Genomic DNA, 25,049 nt, shown 5'->3' with positions numbered 1-25,049 from the left:
ATATGGAACATTGAGGATTTGACCCAGTTTAATATATCTCAACCGCAAATCGAAACTGAAACCTATAACTCCCCTCCACCCGAATCAAGGAGTGAACATTCTTTTTCTCATAAATCGTCCTTAGAAAGTACCGATTTGCAAAACGAAAATAATCGAAATACTCCGGCATTAAGACCTTCTGAAAGAATAAAAAATAAAATATCCGTGAACTCGAACTTAGCCTCGAAAGTTAAGAACTTAAAGAACTTAGCCATCAGTTCCTCAAAATTATGACCAGGCGATAGATAGTAATGAATATTCGGAATGCAAAACTGCAATGGAAAATGAACTTCTTTCGATGGAGAAATACAGTGAATTCGCGATAACTCGAATCTGATAGGACTGACGAAAAACTTCGACATATCGGAAGTTCGACTTACCGTTAGTTTCGGTTTTGGACTTTCGAAATATTGTCGGATAATTTAATTAATGCTTATTAATTACAAATCTTCTAAATGCTTACAATATTTAAGATCATTTTTCTGACAAGCCATTTAAGATAAGACTGTTTGAAGCACGTTATGATACCCTGGTCCATCGGCTGCAACTTTGCTGTTGTGTTTGGCGGGAGGAACTGCAAGTTTACTGCTTTCAAATTAGGTAGATCGCTATGTGCTGTGCATTTATCCATAAAGAGTATCACTTTTCTCTTTTTGCGAAGAATTTCAGATCCAATTTTCTTACATAGTCTTCAAATAAAACTGATGTCATCCAATACTTTTTGTTAGACTTGTAATTTAAAGGATACGTTTTTACATTCTTGAAACATCGGGAATTTCGGTATTTTCCGATAACAAGTAAGGGCAATTTCTCTGTCCCAGACGCATTTCCTCCAACTAGGACAATCAAACGTTCCTTGCTCATTTTACCCCCTGAGCAGTTTTCATCCTTAAACATCATAGTCTTATTCGGAAGACATTTAAAAAATAAACCAATTTCATCAATATTGAAAACATAATTTTAACTATCCTTGAAGTAAATTTGGTAACGTTTCATTTAACCACTGTTCACATACTTCAAGAGGGACAGCTTTAGCTTCTCCATGAAGAATGCGAAAGACACTGTGTGTTGCAAAGGAAGGGGCAAGATATCAGCTCCTAGGTTGTTTTTTTTTCTTGCTTTAAAGGATCCCAAAAAAAAATCGAGTTAAAGGGAGTAAAATTCGAGTAATCGGGAATAATTATCATGAAATTGAAGATAAAAGGGCCGGGACCTCATAAAAAAATCGAGTTATAGTAATATTCGAGTTATCGTACTTCGAGTTATAGCGAATTGACTGTATAAGGTTTTCGAATTAATTGAGAGGCCTAAGAAGGAAAAAATAATAAAAAGGAAATGGGTGTACAAAATTAAAAATGGCGATAAAAACAAAATTTACAAAGCGCGACTGGTTGCAGCTGGTTTTAATCAAATAAAAAATGTTGATTATTCTGAATCATTCAGGCTATTAATTGCTTTATCAGCAAAATTGGATTTATTTGTTAAATTTTTTGACATTAAAACTGCATGTTTATATGGCAATATTGATGAAATTATATATATGGAAATACCTCCAGGTTTTGAAGATAAATATGGTAAAAATAATGTGTGCAAATTAAATAAAAGTATTTATGGTCTACCTCAATCTCGTAGAAATTGGCATATAAAGTTAAAAAATGAACTTAAGATTGGTCTCACTCTACTTGCATCTGACAATTGCGTATTTACTAAAATTAATGATAATGATTTTTTCACAATTTGTGTATACGTAGATGATTTGGCAATATTTTCTAATAATTCGAAATTATGCGAGGAAATTATTTCAAAACTTAATCAAACATTTGAATTAAAAGAAACAACTAGTGATTCAAAATTTTTAGGCATAAAGATTTCACAAAAAGAAAACGGAATTGTTTTATCTCAAACTCATTATATTGAATCTTTACTGAAAAAGTATGGTTTGGAAAATTGTAAGAAAACAAATACTCCCATAACTAAAGGGGAAGATAGATGTCCTACTGATGATCAAGAAATCGTCGGTGAACTTTTATATTTAGCAAATAGAACCCGACCAGATATTGCTTTTGTAACTAGTTATTTATCACAATTTAATAAACGTCCCGAAAAAAGGCATTATGTTTTGGCTAAAACAGTTTTGAAATATTTGAACGGTTCAAAAGATAGGGTCCTGTTTTATAGTAAAGAATTTGGTTTTTTAAATTGTAGTGCTGATGCAAGTTGGGGCAACGCAGAAGGAGGAAAATCTTTTTCAGGTTGTGTAATTATGTTAGGTAATTCTCTTATAACATGGAACAGTAGAAAACAAAGATGTGTGGGACTATCAACATATGAAGCTGAATTATTTGCTGCAGTTGACACAGCTCGAGAACTTACTTGGATAATTAATATGCTAAATGAAATGAACTGTAAAAATTTATTAATGTTCCTGTTACTATATTTTCTGATAGCCAAGCAGCTATTGACTGGTTGAACAATGGTAACAAAACCAGGCATGTAAATCTTAAATTTCATTTTGTGCGAGATATGATTGAAGATAGAATAAAAACTGTTTATAACAATACTAATGATAATATTTCTGATTTTTTAACTAAAGCTGTAACTTTTGAGAAGTTAATTTTCTCTTTGGAAAAAATAAGTTTAATTTGAAATTTATATCAAGAGAATTAATATTTTTGATGTATATTGTTATTTGTGTTAAAAAGTAAAATCCTTCTCGCAGGGGGAGATTGTTGTCATTCCCAGGGAAGGATTGCTACGAAGTCTTTTTCTTTTTAATACCGCCAGATGGCGTTCTTTTTAAATTTGTATGTGTTTGTTTGCTTTTTGTTAATAAACCTTTACTTTCTGTCTGAATCTCGATCCACGGACTACAACTTTCATTCATATACGTTCTCAAAATATGCTCATTACAATCAGTAGTTTTTAATGCTTTCAAAAGCTTATTTGTAGTGGGAGTCAAATACATTTGCATATCAAAGATTATGTGGCTTTAATGTATTTTTACATGCCGTTATTTAGAAGCTTTGTAAGAGCATCCAGGATTCTTCTCCTTTTTAATGGTTTCTTAAATTTCTTTGTTTTCTGTCGCAGGAAACTTTTTATCAAATACTACAACATGGACAAACGACTATAACTATTTAATGAAAACGAATTTATCGAGAAAATTTACACAGAGGATTTTGAAGGATCTAAAATTTTGTATACACGTGTCACAGATTATCTATGTGACTTCTCTTGGTCACACGAACAGTCCATTTCACTCCATACATTATGAAGCATTTGTGCAGTCACCAAAGCAAACGCAAAACCAATGCGTTCTTTGAGATCTTCAATTGTTTTGATTGAGCCGCGATGGCTCAGAGGATTGCTCGTTCGCCTTCCAATGAGGTGAACCGGGGTTCGATCCCGGCAATAGCTGGTCGATACGAATTCCGCATCCGGTTTGCACCGACTACAGTGCTGACTTGAAATATCCTCAGTTGTAGACGGATCATGGGTTAGTCCCCTTGCCGTCCGGCTAACCGTGGGAGGTTCTCATGGTCTTCCTCTCCATGTAACGCAAATGCGGGTTAGCTCCATCAAAAAAGTCCTCCACGAAGGGAAATTTCTCCCAATACTCGATCCAGGAGTTCCCTTGTCTTCTGGATTGGGTTCAAAATTACAAGGCTACGGAGTTGAACATTAGTAGTCGTAAACCCAAATTTTGAATTTTGGGTCGGCTGTTCAATGACAGTTATAAAATAAAATTGTTTTGATTATAACGATTAGATTGTTTTGATTGATATTGATGATGAAATTGAATACGATGATGTTTCCGGGCGTGGGTTTCTGTGCAATTTTAATCCTAATGATTGGCTCTAACTTCCCTTGAAATGGGTCGTAACTTTTACGTGACCCCCTGTTTTATATTAAGTTTTTAGACTTCTGCATTTAGACAAAAAAATAGACAAAAATATCATTAAAAAAAAAACTGTAGCTTTAGGAGCGAAACTAATTTTGTATTGAAACCCCTACACCCGAATTAGACGATATCAAGGATTTGGATAAATGCAACAAAAAATTTGTTCTCCAGTGTTATTCATGCATTATTTTTCAGAATTATTTTAGTCTCTTTCAGTGCTTCATTTTTGTTTTTTTTTTTCTTAGCATATGTCAATTTTGTTAATCGGTCTCTCGGGTATCCTGGGATCGTCAGAGAATTAAATTTTATTTCTAAATATCAGTGAAAAAATTTTTTTATAAAAAGTAGAAAAATTCCTGCAACATACCTGGAAAATAACCAGTTTCAGAATTGTCAGTAACGGTAATCAATTGAGATTCTAGTTTAGTGATTCTCAACAACTGTGCCGCCAAACTTAGAAATGATATAGTAAAAATTATGATGCTTTTTATTTATTACGAGTTAAGTTTCAATTGAAGAAAAGTATATATATATATATATATATATATATATATATATATATATATATATATATATATATATATAGATATATATATATATATATATATATATATATTATACCTTTTTATATTTTGCCACGCTTTAACTTCGTTAACAACTTTGTCCGCGATAATCCTGTCTCTGACAATCTTAAAATGTTAAAATAAGTCGAAAATTTAATGACTATTAAAATTGTTAATTAATAAAATCAAGCAAACTAAATATATTAACTTACGAAATGAAATGAAAGCTAACAAATAAAACGATAAAGACAGGCAATCAATAGTTATAAAAAAATTAACAATGGATAACTAACAAAAATACAAGCTGACAATTAATAATTAACAAAGTAACAAGTTAACAAGGAATCACAAAAAATAATACTTAATGTAAAGAAAAAGCTAATAATTAATAATTATAAAAGACAAGCTAACAATTAATAAATAAAAAAAACAGTTAACTTCCTAACATTAACATCCTTTAACAAATGTACTGTTGTGTTTGAAGTACATATTATTTTATTTTCGTTCAAAATTATTATTATAAAGTATATTGCGCAGTGTGTTATAGGTAAGTAAACAACTTTTAAACTTATTATTTTCTTTGCCCGTCGTCAAATTTCGAAATCAATGTTATAAATGTGCCGTGACAAAAAAAAAATAAATAAATAAAGTTACGAATCACTGTTCTAGTTAAATAATTATAATTTCTATTACAATTGTTCGTTGTAAAAATTCTGCATTTCAGTATAACATTTGTTTAATATTCTTTTAGTTTTATTTTGTTGCTCACAAAATCTAATGTTTGACATTAGAATTAGAAAAAAACGAAAAAAAACATGTTTTCCGGTAAAAAAAATGCATTGTATAGACTAAGTGGTCAGTAATTATGTTAAAATTTTCCTAAGATACTCGGAACAGTCAGGGAATTTTAATTCAGAAATTTAGTTAGAACATTTAGTTTAACGAACTCAAACTAACTTACAAACGAAATAAAACTACAATTTTTGAAATTAATTATAATGGCTTTCCCTGGCTCTTCATTTTATATATTTTTACCTTTTAAACATACAAAATGATTAGTATTAGATTAGTTTTTACTTTTGATTATAAATTTGCTTTAATCCTTTTGGGCCCACCGGGACATATATGTCCCGCTGACAGAGCCGGATTATACCTTTCGTAGGCCCTAGGCACAGAGCCGGATTATACCTTTCGTGGGCCCTAGGCATAGCCGTTTTTGGGCCCTCCCCTCCTTCCCCCACTCCTCCCCTCTTTTCAAAATATATGCTACAATTTTCTTGCATATTTTTTTTTACATTTTTATTAATATGGATTTTAATTTACAAATTTGTTTATCGAACTTTATCTGCAATACCGACATACTACCGATATTGCAGTTGATATCGATAATACCACTATGATTAGTTCGATCGATAACAATGTTAAAGATAAACTTGTGAATACTTTTCCTAACGTTCACATTGCATTAAGTATATATTTGTCGATTCTTGGATCAAATGCAGAAGGAGAAAGATCTTTCTCCAGATTAAAATTGATAAAAAATTATTTGCGTTCAACAATGATCGTTTGGCATCACTCGCACTTATGTCTATTGAATACGACATTTTGCGTAGTTTTGGAATTCGACAGCTAATACAAGATTTCGTTGTATCCAAAAATCGCGAAAAAGTAATATATTAGATCACAAGATTCTGCAAAATAATTTATTACCGAAAAATATTATATTTTTATATGTATCTTCATAATTTTGTGCAAAATACACTTGTTGTTTTTAAAGCAAAATTATTTTTGTCAACAAATTTTTTTCTCCCAAGTTTTTCGTAGGCCCCTGAATTTCGTAGGCCCTAGGCACGTGCCTAGTGTGCCTATAGGTTAATCCGGCCCTGCCCGCTGACGAAAACACTAATATGGCATATGGTGTCCAGTCAAAAAATCCTGTTTGGAAACCCATGTCCCCTCCCCCCTCAATCGCTAAATTAGTTAATTTTTTAAAATTTTATTTTGGCAGTATATTGTTATTTTTACTTTGGTATATTAAAATGGAAATTTGTCTTTTTATTAGAAAGGGAAAAAATGATTTTGAAAAGGTTAAATATTTAAGTAATCTAGTTTCTTTTATTTTACATAATTGTTTTAATAACTCCCAAAATATTGTGAGACTATAACGTCGTGGTGCATGATGCGATTAACTATAAATTCTTAAGCTTTAGTGCACTGATTCTCATTAGTGCAGTCGATTAACGATTTCTTTTTCGATTCTTTCGATTTCTTTAAAGATTTACTCACTTTAACGATTTCGAAATTTGACGGCAGACGAAGAAAAAAATAAGTTAAAAGTTGTTTATTTACCTCCTATGTGCAAAATAGTGTATGATAATAATTTTGAATGTAAAATAAAATAATGTGTACTACAAATGCAACAGTACGTTTATTAAGGGATTAATTAAAAGTAAATAATACAAATACTTTTAATGAGAAATTTGAGCTTGATATTTTTTGATAGTTTCATTATATTTGGACGTAAAAATGACAATGCTACTCTACATATATATATCGTCTTCTACATTAAACAGTTTAGTTCTTTTTCTCGATTTTACGTTGGTTAATTCTGAAAATCCGAATTCACACAAATAACATGTAGAGGGCCGGGATAGCCTGGTTGGCAGGGCACTAGATCCATGTCCAAGAGGTCGTGGGTTTGATCCCCGCCGGCTGAAGACTCCCCGTGTACTAAATGGTGACTGATGCTCGTTAAATCTGTCGAGTCTCAAAGTCCTCCATCTTCCCATAACAAATCATACCTTTGGGAGTACTGATTCATGAGTTTCCTTGTCTTCTGGATTGATTCAAAATTACAAGACTACGGAGTTGAACATTAGTAGTCATAAACCCAAAATTGGGTCGGCTGTTCAACGACGGTTATAATAATATAAAATAACATGTAACGAAATTGTAATAAAGTTTTTAAAGCTTTTTTGGCTATCATTGGATAATCGCATCTAATGTCAATCCAAAATGAATTAATTGAATATTTTAAAATTAAATCTCGATTATTTGAAAGCGAAATTAGTTTTTCCTCTTCTTTCAAATTTAATTCAAATACAGAATCACAAATGGGCTACGTATCCAATTATTATTATTATTATTATTTTTTTGTTGCTAAAATTATGTTGTTGTTTTTTTTGTTAGTTATCCTTTGTTAATATTTTTTTATAACTATTAATCGCATAACTTATTTGATCGTTATATTTTTTCTTCCTTTTGTAACTTAGTATTTAGCTTGCTTTCTTTTCTTAATTAATAATTTTAATAGTTTTTAAATCTCCTACTTATTTTAAGATCGCCGACCAAATTGTTCACTCCTTCAAAGTTGAAAAAATTATCGATAAAAACATTATAATTCTATAATTTGGCGGCACAGGTAGTTTTTATTTTATTTTATAACCGTCGTTGAACAGCCGACCCAATTTCATGGGTTTACGACTACTTACGTTCAACTCCGTAGCCTTGTAATTTTGAACCAATCCAGAAGACAAGGAAACTCCTGGATCAGTACCCCCAGAGGTATTGATTTGTTGTGGGAACATGGAGGACTTTGAGACTCGACAGATTTAGCGTGCATCAGTCACCATTTACTACACGGGGAGTCTTCGGCCGGCGAGGATCGAACCCACGACCTCTTGGATATGGGCCCAGCGCCCTACCGACCAGGCTATCCCGGCCCGGCACAGGTAGAATTCACCGGTCAATTCAAAAATGCAAATCATCAAAAAGAAACATCACAGTTGGAAGAAACCTCAGGGCAGCATTCTTGGACCGATTCTATATATTTTATACACTCATGATTTTCTAAATAATAGAACATATTACAATAGTATAGGCCGGGATAGCCTGGTCGGTAGGGGCCCATATCCAAGAGGTAGTGGGTTCGATCCTCGCCGGTCGAAGACTCCCCGTGTAGTAAATGGTGACTGATGCACGTTAAATCTGTCGAGTCTCAAAGTCCTCCATGTTCCCACAACAAATCAATACCTCTGGAGGTACTGATCCAGGAGTTTCCTTGTCTTCTGGATTGGTTCAAAATTACAAGGCTACGGAGTTGAACGTAAGTAGTCGTAAACCCATGAAATTGGGTCGGCTGTTCAACGACGGTTATAAAATAAAATAAAATTGCTCTAGTGAAAGGTATTAATAGCGAAAGAATTAAACCGCAAGTCCTAGTTATGAATGACTGTCTTTACAAACACGCTCTGTCTAAAATCGTGACTAGCTGAACAAGTGTAACGCGGTTATTTAAACCTATTTTATACAGTTTATTTTAATTGAAAAAATTGTGTTATTTTAAGAGTGAACGTTCTTTTTTCTGTTGAAAAATAATAATAGTAATAAAACATTTTAATGAAAATCTAGGTAAAATAAAGTCCAAATGACACCAAAAATATAAAAGCGTTTTAACAAGTAGCTCGAAAAGCTGAAAATTACGTCTAGGTATGGAAAGTGTTTTCTACACTAGGGAGCGCTGCAATCTCTTGACTGCCCATACTTCCGGGTTCCCACAACAAATACTTGACTGCCCATACAATCTCTTGACTGCCCATACTGTTTTTAGCGTGTTTGAATCCATTTGGCTCACAACGTGATGATTGTGTTGTAAGATTCTCTTGAGTAGTATTTCTTGTATACGTGTATTTTCTACCTGATTTCTTATTTGTGTTTAAAATAAAAATCCTCATTTCAGGACGTAAGAATTGTCATTTGAAAAAGAATCGTTATAAAACACTTTTTCAACATTATACCAACTTCGAAATTTAAACCTAAATGATAATTTGTAATCTTCTAGAACAATATGCTGACACTGACATATGATGGTGCACGGCTTGCACCAAGAACAAACCTTAATAAACAAGCTAAAAGAGGTCAAAAAAGAGAGTTGTTTCTAAATCTAACAACCGTGTCTCCATTTTTAACAAGGCATCTCTAAATAACTAAAACAAATTTTCACTTCAAACTCACCAGAATTACCATTAGAATTATGATTTCATGAAATAGAGCAGATTTGAATTCAGAAATTCTACCATTTCTTTCTTTTATTAATAGCAAACTTATCTGTTTGAAAATATCGCCTCGCAGAATAAGCTGTAATAAGCATCTGTATACTTTCTAACCAGGTCAAGAGATTGTTGTTGTTTACAATTATATTGCAAACTCCATCCATTACTCAAAAAACCATGAAACTGCTGCTCCGAAAAATTACTTCAAAGCACCGAATATCTAATTGTATATACTACTGGATATAATATCGATATGCTCTACTCGACTGTTATTATGATATTTTGTTTTGAAACCGGACTGTGTTAACTTTGACACAGAAGTTTTTTTTTATTTGGTATTATTTTCGGCTTTTTGTATTAAAATATTTGTATTAAAATATTTGTATTAAAACATAGCAACATTATTTTACTTTTTAAAGTAACTGTTCTGTATAGTATGCATTGTTTCTATTTTAGTTGTTATAAAATGCTTTTCTTTATTAAAGGCAACTCAAACAAGAATTGGGCTTTTTGAGGAAACGAGCTGCGTTGAAACCTGGTTTCGATCCTTTGCGGAACTGTGCACGATGTTTAGCTGAATTAGGAAGAATCTTAAATCGTGGCGCTTTGTGTCCTAGATGTTCAAAAAAAGTCTGTAAGGATTGCCGGCAGTTTGGAGATGAAAACCATGAATGGTTATGTCTTTACTGCTTTAAGCACATGTAAGTACATTAGTAATAAAATTTCTATTGAAAAGTGTCTCTTAAAGATTCTACTACTTCTGGGCATTCTATTAATAAAAAAAATTAATCAATAAAATGTACACAGAATGTAGAAGGAATTATATATACATGCTTCACAGATTTTCTATGTGATTTCCCTTAATCACACGGACAATATCTAGGTGGTACTCCAGTTCACTGAAAATCCGAATTCACACAAATAACATGTCGAGGACCGGGATAGCCTGGTTGGTAGGGCACTGGATCCATGTACAAGAGGTCGTGGGTTCGATTCCCGCCGCCGGCAGAAGTGGTGACGAATGGTGACTGATGCACGTTAAATCTGTCGAGTCTCAAAATCCTCCATGCTTCCATAACAAACCAATACCTCTGGGGATACTGATCCAGGAGTTTTCTTGTCTTCTGGATTGGTTCAAAATTACAAGGCTACGGGGTTGAACATTAGTAGTCGTAAACCCGAAATTGGGTCGGCTGTTCAGAGACGGATATAAAATAAAATTGTTTTGAGCAGAGCCACTATGGCTCATGAGATAGAACATTCGCCTTTCAATAAGCTGAACTGGGTTCGAATCCCAGTGATGGCTGGTAGATACGAATTCCGGCTTGCACCGGCCACAGTGCTGACGTGAAATATCGTCAGTGGTAGACGGATCATGGGGTTTGAGTCCCCTGCCGTCAATCTAAACGAGGGAGGTCCTCGTGGTCTTCCTCTCCATGTAGCGCAAATGCGAATTAGTTTCATCAAAAAGTCCTCCACGAAGGCAAATTTCTCCCAATACTTGATCCAGGAGTTCCCTTGTCTTCTGTTTAGGTTCAAAATTACAAGTCTCCGTAGTTGAACATTTGTAGTTTTAAACCCAAAGAATTGGGTCGGCTGTTCAACGATTGTTATAAATAAAATAAAATTGTTCTGAGCGAGCGTTCGCCTTCCAATGAGGTGAACGGGATTCGAATCCCAGCGACGGCTGGTTAATACTATCCAGCAAACACAAAGCTGTTGTTCAACATCACAAAACTGCTGGGAACCAGCAGCTAAAGCGATGAGTTAGTGCCCGCTCTCCGTCACCTGCACCAGTACAAAAGTGAATGGTTGGCCAGCAGCTTTCGACCAAGCATTCATCTCCTAAAAAGCACAGGGTGAGTGATTGGCCGAAATTTTTTGAAGTGCTACCCAGTAAATAGTCATCAATGAAACAACAATTGACGGCCAGCAATCTGTATGCATCCAGTAGCATCCCTTCAGTTTATTGAGGGTTACTAGAGGTCATTGACCGAGTTACAAGGATAATTGAAAACCCCAAATCTAATTATTTTATTTATTTCGAAGTATCTAATTATTTTATTTATTTCGAAGTATCTAATTATTTATGAAGAATATTAATTCAATTACTTAACAATTATTGGAGCTAAATAAATATTTAACCTTCTGGGCAATTGATAGTTATTTAAATAAATTATTAATAAATGAACTGAGAAAAACTAATATATTTTTTGTCATTCAAAATTAATATATTTTTTATGTAAAAAACACAGTTCAGCCCTTTAGCCCAGAAGATATGCCATGCATAAGCCATGTTTCCACTTTTTATTATTCACGGAACCATTGTCAAACATATGGAGCGGTGTGCGGGTATCTTGTATGATCCCTGCCCAAACCATGAGTCCTCCACCAGCATAATGGTCCCTTTCGATAATGTTGCTGGGAGGGTATCGGGTTTCAGGTTCCCTCTATCAGAGATGCCAACTTGCTCCGGAGAGCATATATATATTTTAAAGTGGTAGTTTATCAAGTATGATTTATGGTTTAATAAATTCAATTTAGTAGATTTTTATCCACCACTATTTCTAAATAATTCGTAGGCCTATATAATTCACCACTTTATAGTATTTAAGTCATGCTATAACTGTTAAAAGGCAAGCAAAAATAGTCAAATAATTGCAAATTTTACTTTGTAGTTATTTACCGTTTTTTTAATTATTTTGGCATGTTCGGAGCAGTTGGCATCTCTGCTCTATATCAATAACCGTCCAGAAATAGCGTCATAGAAATGTGCGAAAATGCTTTCCGTCTTTTAATTTTATCCACCAGTGTATTATATATATATGGATTTGGGGTCAAAAATTGACAGCTAACACTTACCTATTAAATCATTGGGGCTCTTCATTTTTCAGATATTAAGTGAGTTAATAAAACTATAAAAAAAATTAAGCATCAGTTGTGTAAGAGTAAAAAGATAGTACAAAATATATTTTAAAAACAACTGGAACATTAAAATTTTAAAATGAATCAAACTAAAATATTTTAACTGAGAACTTCGAACAATAAAAATAGATAAGTGGCTATATTTTCATTATTATTCTTATTATTTATTATTATAATTTCACAAATTTCATAGCAACATAATTTTTATATTGCAGACATGCTTAGATTGAAATCAAGTACTTTATAATGTTTTGATGTAAACATGAAACATACATAATTTTTGAAGTTTGTAGCTAAATTTAGTAAATTTCTAATATGCTATTTTTACAAAAATATACGAAAGTAAAGGAATGTTAGGCATAATAAGTACATTATCCAAACTCAATTTAATCTTGCCAGATTTTTTCGCCGCGTAATTAACAGATTTTATAATAAATTTACTTAAATTGTTTAGGTATAATGGCGGTCAAATACAATGTTAACTAAAATTTATTAAATCAAATATAGAATAATAAATCATAAAATTTACATTCACTTTAAATATACAAGAAAGTCTTCTTCCTGTCTAAATGGAAGAAGTATGCATGTATGTTGTTGTGACTCCAAAGTCAAATAGGACCCAGTAAACCGAAAACCTTTAGAAAATCGAAAAGCACAAGGAAAAAATCATACTGTCCAGGATTAATTCATGACATTTTGAGCAGACTGCAAAGATCCACATAGAACGAGAGACTTTTTATATGTCCATTTGCAAATTTTGAAAACGCTGTTCATGAGATTTAACCTTAGATTGATGTTGTTGAGAGTAAACTACAACACTCCTTCACTCTAGTTAGCACTGAGTTGAACCCTCTCCAATTAATAATGCAGGTAATATAGAGAAACAATATATTTAAAAAAATAACTAAAAAGATCAATTTTTAACATAAAGTTTAGGTAAATAGTCATTAATGCTATTCTTAACGGTTGAGATAATTAACATCATGCCAATGATTTACCATTATAAAAGAATCACAATAATTATAATATTGTGTTATTAACAATCAAAATAGTCAATTTATGTACTTAAAATGATAGTTTTTGTTTAATAATAGGGTTGAACAAATTGGGCATAGATACCGAAAATTATTTTAAAAAGTAACAAACATAAAAAATAGTTAAGAAGAATATCCATCGAATAAAATAATAAAAAAAACACTACTCTTATTACCAGGGTTTGTTGATTTAATACAGCTTGATTTTAATTACGATTTAAATCATGATTTAAATCAAATGATTTTTTTTGAAAAATCATTGATTTAAATAAACTGATTTTTTTTAATGTATATATTGATTTTAAAAGTTAAAAAACAGTTTTTTAAATTATTGATACTTTTATTATTTCTTTTCTTAGTTTTAAAATTTATTTTAAGTAAATTGCTACATTAATTAATTTTAGCTAATGAAATTACTTTCTTTCTTGGTATGTGTTAAATTACAACACATTTGTAATTACATTTTTAAAAGTCTTGATTCTTGAGATTGAAAGTACAGATTAAAGTAAACATTTAAGTATTTTTTTCTCATAATATGTTTACAGTATCTTTGACATTATCAGATTTTCTATAAAGATATTTTGTGAGAAAGAAAATTTAAATGAGTACATAGATTTTTAAAAAGAATTTTTTTTGCTTAACTTACCTATTTTGATATAGGATTAAAAATAAATATTTTAATATAAAAATATATAGATTAAATATTTATTTATTTTTTTATGAATGACTACATTTACAAACACAATCTGTTACATTTAATTAGTCATTTTAAAAATCAAGAGGAAAAAAAAAGAAATCACTATTTTAAATTAAAATTATGATTTGGTATTGAAACTTTGTTTTAATAGTTAAAATATTCTTTAAATTCTCTATTTCATCTAGTCTTTAAATTTCAATCATGCTTTTGTTTCAAAGTAGTTACTAGGCATTCAAAACTATGTACTAAAATGAAAAATTATTTTAGGTACTTAGAGCTTCTAAAATATTCTTATAATATAGTTTTAATATTAATTTAATTTTGATTAAACATTTAGAAAGTTTTTTTAGTCATAAATCAAAGTTTTTACAGTGTACTTGAATTAAAATAAAAAAAATCTGATTTAAATAAAAAAAATCCGACTTAAATCAAAAAATCTGACTTTTTTGATTTTTTTTAAAAAAATCAAAAAAACTTTTTACTTTTTATTGTTTGGACAAGCTTGCTTGCGTTTAATTTTAACTTCAGATGTTATACAACTTATTTCGATTTTATAATCATCTTGAAATAGTTTTATATAGAGTAGAAGGAAATTTTAAATTAGGTGTTATAATACTTATTTCAAATAATATAGGATAAAAAAAAGTTACATAAATCGAACATTTTGCAACCCTCTTTAAACAGTTCTACTCTTAATTGTTCTTAAATAGTTATATTATAAGGAAAGTTTAAAATATCAATAAAAATTAAATCTACTTTCATAGACTTCTGAGAAAAGCACTCTGAGCATCATTTACGGGCTTCTTTACATACATCATAAATTTATTGCATGGACTGATTTATAATAAATAATTGATTTAAAAATTATGTATTCTTATGTCAAATATTGTTTCAAGGAAAGGTATAGAAGAAAAATTACTTTTAAATACATGCTATACTCATAATGAGGATGCGCAATCAGCTCTTAATATTTAGAATGAAAGGATATCAGTTTTTGTGACAAACTTTTCGCCTAAAAGTAGAAACAAACAAGTAAAAAAATAAAAGTACAATGAGGAAACAAAAATCACTTAATGCTTAAAATTAAATCATTTGCACTTATATGCTTAAAACGTAACTTAAAATTCAAACGCTGTCTTCACAAAAATATTAAAACAGTGATATTACTATAACTCTTTTTGAAATATATTGCAACATAGTAAAAAATACATAAATTTAAAGTTAGTTTTTCTAGATTTAACGAAATGCGCGAAAAGAGAAAATAACTTTAAGTGTTCTCCTGCCTAAACAATTGCGACCATATTTTCCAAACTTCGACAAGCAAACATCTAAATTTTAAGGATCAGAAATAAGGTATATTTATTTAGAGAAAGTAGGTTTTTATGTCTGATTTTGTAATTTATTATGTAATTAAAATATCATCCGTATTAATTATTTAGCACATTAAGATTCGACTCACGAACCCATGAAGATTGACGCCTAGTACATGAAAATCTGACTTTTAAAAATGAAAAATTATTCAGGGTGTTCATTTTTTTTATTTTGCTCACACCTTTTCTTAGGAAATATTTAATCAATTTTCAAAAACTTTTTGTTTGTTTTCTTTTTCTTCTTTATGTTATGGTGTTCAATTTTATTACTTATTTAAAATAATTATGATATTCTAATGTAAATTATTGTTTCAAGGAAAGGTATAGAGGAAAAATTACTTTTTTGAATATATAAAAATATTACATACTGATACGAATTTATCAATAGTATTTCTATTTCTTTTTCGCTTTACTTTTATGATTAAATTTTTAACTGTATTCCTTCGACAAAAAAAAATTCAAATTTTACTATATTTTTCAAATGAAAATATGCATCAGAACAATAACATGTAATGAAATTGAAACCAGTTCAGTAATAAAAAAATTTTGCTCCAAATTTGCTAGTTGAAAAAGTAAATAATTTTCCAATACTTTAATAACTTTATATTTTAATAACTTTTTAAATTACTTTAATGGTGATGCTTTCTGAAATTCATATGTTTTCCTTACATGCAAAGCACAAGAATTAGATAAGAACAGTTGTAATTTAAAAAAAAAAAAATCAATGACAGATTCGACCGTACCACGATTCCTGTAATGTCTATATATAACTGGTATAGATGTAAAGACAAAAAAAGACAAGTTTACATTATTATACTAACATCGTTTACATCTTTGAAGAAATTTCTTTTAATTTTTTATTTATTTATTTCCTTTTTTTTTTTTACTAAAAATTTTTGTTATATTCTTCATTACACACATACTACCGAGTTCTCCCTTGGAATGAAAAAGGGCAAGGTGCTTCCTCACAGAAAAGATACATTGAGTTTGGCTCCTACTTAACACCGTAAATATTTATCAAAATGTGTAATATTATGTAATAGCTGGATTTGATCCTCAACAATTGTTAAATTACCCTGTAATACTATTTTACGTATATATTTCAAAAAGTAATTCTAACTCATTATCAAAATGAGAGAGAAATTTGTAGTTAATGAAAAAAAAAAAAAAAAAGACATGCTAAAATACAATCATTGTGCACATATTTTTTTCAGGAACAAAAAAATTTTATTGTTAAATTTGAGAGCTTTTTCCTGAAAATTATGAGAAAAATAAATATTTAAAGGTGTATTTTTTTAAAAAAAGGTGTTTTTTTAAAAAATAATTTTTTAATTTAACAACTCTTAAAAAATTTATTAATACACCCTCCTTCCAAAAAGAGAAACATATAAAAATTTAACCAGTTGAGAATAATCCTAACAAAGTAAATATTTGTAATGGTATCAGAATTGAACCTATTATCATAGATTATTTTAAAAATGTGTAATTATCATTTAAGCAGTTAATTTTTTAAATAAAATATGAATAAAAAGACAATGTCATCAAAGGGCAGTGAGAGCGGGTTGTCCTTCCCTTTCATTTAATACAGAAAAAATAGTTGCCAATTTCTGTGCATTGGTGTAGCTCTTTCCACTTTACCAGTTTCCACTTTAACCAGTTTCAATATATACTTTTAACACTTTTTTCGTAAGGATGTATTTTTTGCCTTAAATTGAAAGATTTTCTGCGATTTAAGAATAGATAAATAAGCGAAGTGTAGGTGTTATTAACAGTATTTTTTAGTTGCCATAAATTAAATTTACTAACACATTTTATTTATTTTTTAAGAATTAACTTTTACGAGACCTTTTACTTGCTTAGACTAAAAATATATTTTCTTATTGCAAAAATTTTTTTTGCAAAATAATGTCTTGGAAGGCATTTAATACTGTATAGGTTAGTTCCAAGATCCTTCAAATCAGTACTTTATCGTTAAAAAAATCTTTCTCTAACCTTATTATTTTTTAAGATATTTGAAAGGTTGCTTTTTAAAGGAAATTATAAGAAGGTTGGTTTTTAAATATTGATTGTGTTTTCATAATCAAAATGTTATTGTACTTAATATAAAAAAATATTTTATTTACATTAATATAATTTAAAAATATAACACTTTTTTTCATTGAATAGGGCAAAGAACTATTAAAATGAAAATTAATAACCATTATTTTAATATAAAACAACATACAGTGACCTCTCACTTAGGCACCACCTCTTTTATGCGCCTTTTTCATATATACGAAAGTTTCAAAGGTCCTTGATCATTATATAGGAAATTAATGATAATTATCATTTGTTTATGCGTCGTTCTGAAAATAAATATTTCAATTACGCTCGAAATTGTTTTTTAGAATAGACAAAAACTTAATCCCCCCCCCCTTTAAATAGGAAAAAAAATCACATTTTTTTAGAAAAAAGTTTTTAGATTAAAAATTAAAGCAAATAAACAATTTTTGTTATTTAAATATATGAATGATAAATGAAATATGTTGCTGGATCTAGTGAATTAGTTCATTTTTCTTCCCCTTGAGACTTTTTCACCTTTATTGTTTCTAGGAAGAAATGTTTCCTATGATTTTGAATAAGGTGTCTTATCTGTTATGCCACCCATATTGAAAACCTATCCATCTTTAAGGAAAAAACCTTAGCTTAAGCCCATCTATTAATTTTACAGTGCTCGACTTCGCGTGCAGGTCGTCGGGCTACCGAAGCGGGGGTGCCATCTCCTCTGCAGAGGATCAAAATTGTGATGGCATGTCTTCAGATCATCCTCAGGGATGTTTCCCAGACCGTCGCCAATAGCCCATTGTGCAGCTCTAGTGCGACGTAAATGAACAACAACTATTAATTTTACTCCTACACTTTCTAGAAGAAGGTCACCTAGAATATGAAAGATCACTTTTTTACAGTCAGATATACATCTTGGGTAAATAAAGAAAAAAGGGTGGCCTGTTAGGTGACCATAATAGAACAACCTATTGTGCAGAATGTGTTGACTCTTACACATGCCTTAAAAATTTATCACGCACCGTTTTTTCTCCACCACTAATTAAAACATTTGTTTTTGATAAAGGAATGTAAGTTATCACGATTACTATTCAGTTTTTGCAAAAACGGTGATGACGATAAAATTCCTCGAAATCATAAAAACGCGTTAGAAGGTTTAGCAACTATTTATGACTATTTGCAGTTTAATTCAGCTACTGAAAGTTTTTTAGCTACTTTTTCTTATTTGTATAAATGTACTGTTTTTGAAATTTTCGGCAAAAAATAAATAAGTAAACAAACATCTATTATGTACTATTTTATAGATAAATAAATTATTAGGTAAATTACAATTTTTCTTCTTTGTATAGTTATAGTATAAACATAAAACCATTATAAATGTTAACGTTTATTCTCTTGAAATAATTTTATGTATGCTCTCATTGAAATTTATATTGCGTTTTAGAACTTTGAATGGACTTTTGACTTATGAATTTTTCCCGCCTTATTCTCTTGATCCCAAAGTCTGGTGCATAAGTGAGAATTCACTGTATTCTGTTAGTGAATTCGCCTTTCCTAATCCTTCTTTAAAATCATAATTAAGATAATATTAGATTATGTGTGCACATCAAAGATTCTGAAGACGATAAAAAAGATAAGTTAATTCATTTTAACTATTAATAAATTTAAAAATTCGTCTGTATCTTTGGTATTGGTTGGTAACTGTTGTTTTTCTTAATTTAATTGATTTAAAATAGAACAATTTGACATAAAAGTTATTTTTTTGAATTAAATTGTTTTTAAAGACAACTTTTCCAATTGATTATAATTAAATTTTTGTCTTTTGTATATGGTTCGCCACTTATTACAATCATTTTAAAATATTTGCGTTTAAACCCTCACTCACTGTGCTGAGGTCAGACTGACAGGGAAACAACAATCGTTTTGCTCCAGCAAGCAGATTATGTAAACAAAATAAGAAAATTATCAATAAACTATAAGCTGCTAGATTTTTTCTTTAATCTATGTTTCAGACTATTTGTAAATTGACATTTAAATTAGTGTTCAATACAATACAATATAAAAGCATAATGTCTGTAATAAACTAATCATTATATCAGTCAACCACTTTTATACAAAACTCAATATAAGAAGGATTTGATTTTTATTTTAACGAAAAATTCTTTTCAGTGATAAAATGACCTTGAACTTAGCTTTCAGTGATTTGGAAGCAATCGTAACTTGTTTTGTCCATAGACTAAGAGTTAAATTTGAGCACTTCGGCTACTAGGAAAGTGATCAAATATCTTTTTGAGATATTTTCTATTTGTCAATAAAATGGTATTGAATTCTGTTTATAGTGGTCGGAAAATGATTGCAATTTATATTGTCAAAAAGCACAGAGCTCCAGTAGATATTTTAGCACTATATTTATTACGGCACACGAATAGCGGATTCAAGAAATCATTCGTTATGAGCCGATATTCTCATTAATCCATGCGGTATTTCGATCGCTTTTTCGATATTTATTGTTACGAATTTTCACGTTTCTTAAAAAAAACACAAAAAAACAAATCCTGTCGCTTTTTATGCAATTTTATCATACGCGAAACTGATCAATTATTTATTTTTAATGCGACGATTTCATCGTTTTTCGACCTTTTATTGTTAGTGCTACCGAATTCCACAGGGTTTTTGAAATTCCAGTTATTTCTCAGTTAATATTATTGCTACACGTAAAATTTAATGTTGCATTTTTGGATGTTATTGATTTTCGAGTGGTTTTTAAATATTCCGATATATTTCTGACAATATGGAAAATTCGAATCGCTCTAATGAATATTTAATTTTTAAAGCAATGATTCTATCGCTTTGGGGGGGGGGGTAATTATCGCTTTTTTTTAATTAGTAACATGTATATTTGTTATTATTAAAAGTATCTTGCAGAAAGATATTAGTGCTAGAGAAGTTTGTCGCAGAAAGCCCAAAAAGTATGTATGTCGCTGCTTTTTGTATGTTTTGTATTCCCTTTAAAAATTCTTTAAAATTCTATGTTTTTCATATGAATATTAACTTGAGATCCACAATAAAAATATTTTTCACTTAACTTTGAGCAAAAATACCCAGAAAGTTTGAATAAAAATTAGAATAATGTTTTTTTAGAAATTAGAATGAAAAAAAAAACAGCTTGTGGACCAGGAAATTTTTTTAACAACAGAATTGTCAACAATAAAACAACAAAACTTTCTAGGTTTGGCTCTAGGATCACAAAATATGAGGTTAGCATTAAAAATCTTTCAAAGAGTTAATTGAAAATTTTTATTTTCATTAAAAGATTCCCTGCAAAAAATGACTATAAATTTAACTTTCAGTGATTCGGAAGCAATTATAACTTGTTTTCTCCATAGAATACAAGTTGAATTTGGAGCACCTCGGCTACTTAGAAAGTGATTAAATATCTTTTTGAAATGCAATTTTATTTATTTGTTAATAAAATGGTAAGCGTGAAATGAACTACCGCCTAGATCAGGGGTGGCGAACCTTTATACATCAACGTGCCATTTTTTCCAAAAAATTGTTTAATGAGGTCATAGACGTGCCGTCAAATAATTTTGCCTTTGTGATTATTGGGAAAATAATAATGCTAAATACTATTAACTCAAAACTCTTTAATTACATTGAAGAAAAAAAATATTTTGCAATGTCTCAGTTATACACGTAATTCAACTTAAAGTAACATCAGTGTGACTTCTGTTGTTGCAGATTAGATGACAAATAACTTATATTAGGTTGTAAGATGTTAGTTTAAGCAGGACTGTTTATTTTTTTATTAGTTATTTATTGTTAGATTGTTTTTTATGGTTATTAATTGCTTTTTTAGCATTAATTGTAAATTTTTTTCATTAATAATTGTTTATTATTTTGCGTGTTTTTTGTGAATTTTAATTTAATTGTTACATATGCTTTATAGGGTAACAGCATTTATGTAATAACAATTCATAGTGTAATAACAAATGTGATCGGTGGCGTGCCAAAAATATTGTGTCGGGTGCCATAAATGGCACGCGTGCCATTGGTTCGACATCCCTGGCCTAGATGTTGTCCGTGTGTCGAAGGGAAGTCACTTAGATAATCTGTGACGCATGCATACAAAATTTTTCTACATTTTGTGTAAATTATATCGATAAATTTTTTTTCATTAAATAGTTATAGCCGTTTGTAATTGCTATTTTCATTTTGAATTAGCCTGTATTATTTGGGTTATGGTAGTTCAATTGTTTCGTATCCTTATTTGGGTAGTTTATTCTTATTATTTAGTTCTATTTATTTTTAATAGGCAACTTAAAGCCATATCTGGTGAATGGATGCAGGAGTTCAGTAAACTTTCTGTTCAACGATGTGCCCCACCCGGAGATCATCTCAGGAAAGTTCTACATGAATCGCAAAGGAAAAGTGAGTTTTCTAGTTTTGAACAATTTTTTGAACAGAAAATATGTGTGTACTGCAGAATTTAAAATTTAGACATGGATTGCAGGTAAGAGAATTGTAAGGAATTATATTTCTAAGTAAATGTCTCCCACATATACTGCAAAAATATTCGGTTCCTTTCTTGAGGAGTAGGCCTAATATTTCATGAATATCAAAACATCAGTAAGTTTCCCAAAAATTAACTTTTTATAGTTGAAATATTGAGCACTTCAGTTGCCACTCTTGTACCTTTGCACTTCAGTTTCCAATCTTAACATGGCGCTTTTGTTGCCAATCTTACTTAAGGTGGCTTCATACCGAACGCAACTGCTTCTTTGCAATGATTATTAATAGTCATGTTGTTACCACTGGAGAATATCTGCAATGAAGAGCAAAAATTAAACATATATGTATTTAAATATATATTATGTTTACGTGTGCATGTATAATTAATAATGTGTAAAAGAAACTCATTGAAGAAGAAATTTATACAACTAGTTTTTAGCTAATAATTCAAAATACTTTTAGAGAATTAAATAAAAATGTATTTCAAATTTTTTTATTTATATAAACCGTAGTTGTATTTTTTTCAAATGTATAAAAAAAGAACATAAATTTTTAAAATAATTTGATTAAAATTCTTTAAAAATATATGATGATAGGTGTTTATTTAGAGACAGTGTTTCTAACTTTAGAAATTCCATTTCGTTTGCTATAAATTTTTAAAATTATAAAGCGAGATCCTAATCTCATTGAGGTATTAACTATTTGAGTGCGTTTTGTTAATTATGAAAAATGCATTGACAGACACATTAATTCTTTAAAAACATTTTAATTAATTGCTAAAAATTTAGAAATCATTCGTAGCAGTTAACTTTTTTTGCTCTTTATTGTGGATATTCTTTAGTAGTAGTGAAATGAATATTAATAGTCAATCTTACGCGGAATTTTGACAAGAACTTAACTTGAACTAGAACTTAAATTGTCATTCAAATAAATATCAAGCTGTTTGAATTAATTCTTTTTATACTAATAAAAATAACTTCAAATTGATTTTATTAAACGGAGAATAAAATATCAATGCATTGTTCTTAATATTATTCAAAAATAAAAATAAAATGTTCCGCGAAATAAGAAAAAAGGTGGCCTGATAAAAGATTAGAAAGCTGTATTTTTTAATTAATTATATACTTTTTTTTACGAAGAACAAATTTTACTTTTTATTTGCCATTATTTAAAAAGCAATTATTTTTAAATACTGGAATTTCGATTTTATTAGAAAATTGTTTTTAAAAACACTATTATGATGCTTTATAAAGAGAGGCAAAGCAAATGCTAGAGGGAAAAAGGCAATAAACTTTATTATTTTGTTGAAGCTGTAGGTAATTATAATTGTAAAAAAGTATTTTCAATTCAGTACTGCTCTTGGTTTAAGTACCATAAATGGGAAACTATTACCAAAACTAAAATTTGGATTGAAAAGTTTTAGCATGTTTTCGCTGAAATCTGAATATAAAAATTATAAATTTTAAAAAAAAAAAAATTTAAAAAAAAAAAAAAAATTTTTTTTTGAATATATAGAATATTTTATATATACTGAAAAGGTGGACAAAACCTTAAGGTTTCGTTGAAATAACTTCATAAATAGAACTACTTAAATTTTTATTTGCAGGATAAATCAGATCTTTAGCTTTTATTTTTTGCATTAAAAAATAAAAATATTTTAATGTAATTAATATATATTTTTGAGTGTAAATTTTTTATTCTATGGAAGTGTGAAGAAATCCTGATTAGATAAAACTTATTTATAGAAATGAGTAAAACAAATTCATTTTTTCCTTCTGAAATTTTTTTCTATAGCAACAAATTAATATTATGACTTACTTACACTATGGAACTTTCATGAGTTTAAAAAAGCAAGAAAGATTAGGAATACTTTTGTAATTTTTCATATATTAAGTAAACGAATCAGATTTAAAAACAGAAACAAAATTTTCATTATATTTCTCTTTTATGCGGTAGGCTTCATGTGCCTATCGTTGATAGTTAAGATACTGAAATCAATCTTTTAGGAATTTTTGCGTGGATTGTTATGGATTATAGCTACCAGTAGTCATGTCAGCTAACCGTCCCGACTTTAGACCATTCAGCAGGGAAGTGGCATTGCATATTTAAAGCGCTATCCTTTTTCCTTTTTTTTTTTTTTTTTTACAAAACTTTAATTTTTTTTCTTTTTTTTCGACAAAAGTAATTCTTGAAAAGGTAAGGCATAAATGAAAAAAGAAAAACACTCACACAATCCTATACCTCTCATAAAATGGTACCGAATGGTCATGGATTAAATTGTCGCAAAATAATAAAAGGTACCCATTTTAAAATTCAAAGTGAAGGTTGTGTAATACTCGAAAATTCTGTATTGTGGAATATTTATCTCATAAATACCTATCAACGTGAAAATATAAGGACAAAAAACTATAATGAGGTATTTCTATATGGAAATAAAATTCTTTTTATCACTTCCACTTCTATACAAAATGTAAAGTTGAAAATTTAGTACATTTGCAATACTCTAAATATTATGCACAATAAGGTTTTGAGAAGAAAAAAAATAATAATAGTAATTTTCTTTACAAGACTTCTGATAGTAAAGTGTAAAATAATTTCAGTTCTGCATTTTTTCTAACTTTTTTATTTGCATTATTTAATATTCCATTCATTAATTTTTTTTTAATAAAATAAAAATACATGTAATATTCTAAAAAAAATTATACAGAAAAAAATGCATTTTCTTTCTATAAATAGCTTAGATAATTAAGTATTATAAATGAATGGACAAATTTATAGGACAAAATTAATAAATAAAGAAAGAATTTTTTTTGTATTATTAATTCAATATTTTGTAAGAAATATGACGCAGAGCTTATTTCGGCAATTTATGAAGGTTCGATAATTCAATCAAATAATAATATAAACATAAGAA

The 25,049-nt window shown here is 29.4% G+C and overlaps 1 protein-coding gene across 3 annotated transcripts in view; it reads left to right on the top strand.

Annotated features, from left to right (window-relative positions):
• Positions 1 to 25,049, top strand: part of LOC107440714 (uncharacterized) — a 147,382-nt gene that overhangs the window by 39,339 nt on the left and 82,994 nt on the right. For all 3 annotated transcript variants that reach the window (XM_016053699.4, XM_016053700.4, XM_016053701.5), the window contains 2 exons: positions 10,040 to 10,255; positions 21,939 to 22,054. In XM_016053699.4, coding sequence (XP_015909185.1) covers positions 10,040 to 10,255; positions 21,939 to 22,054 — 332 coding nt within the window. The remainder of the gene's footprint in view (positions 1 to 10,039; positions 10,256 to 21,938; positions 22,055 to 25,049) is intronic.

The sequence above is a fragment of the Parasteatoda tepidariorum genome, chromosome 12, assembly GCF_982258835.1.
Source record: "Parasteatoda tepidariorum strain Cologne lab strain chromosome 12, Ptep-v5.0, whole genome shotgun sequence".
NCBI classification, from domain to species: Eukaryota; Metazoa; Arthropoda; class Arachnida; order Araneae; family Theridiidae; genus Parasteatoda; species Parasteatoda tepidariorum.
The sequence above is the reverse complement of the archived record's forward strand: the minus strand, read 5'-3'. Positions and strand labels throughout refer to the sequence as shown.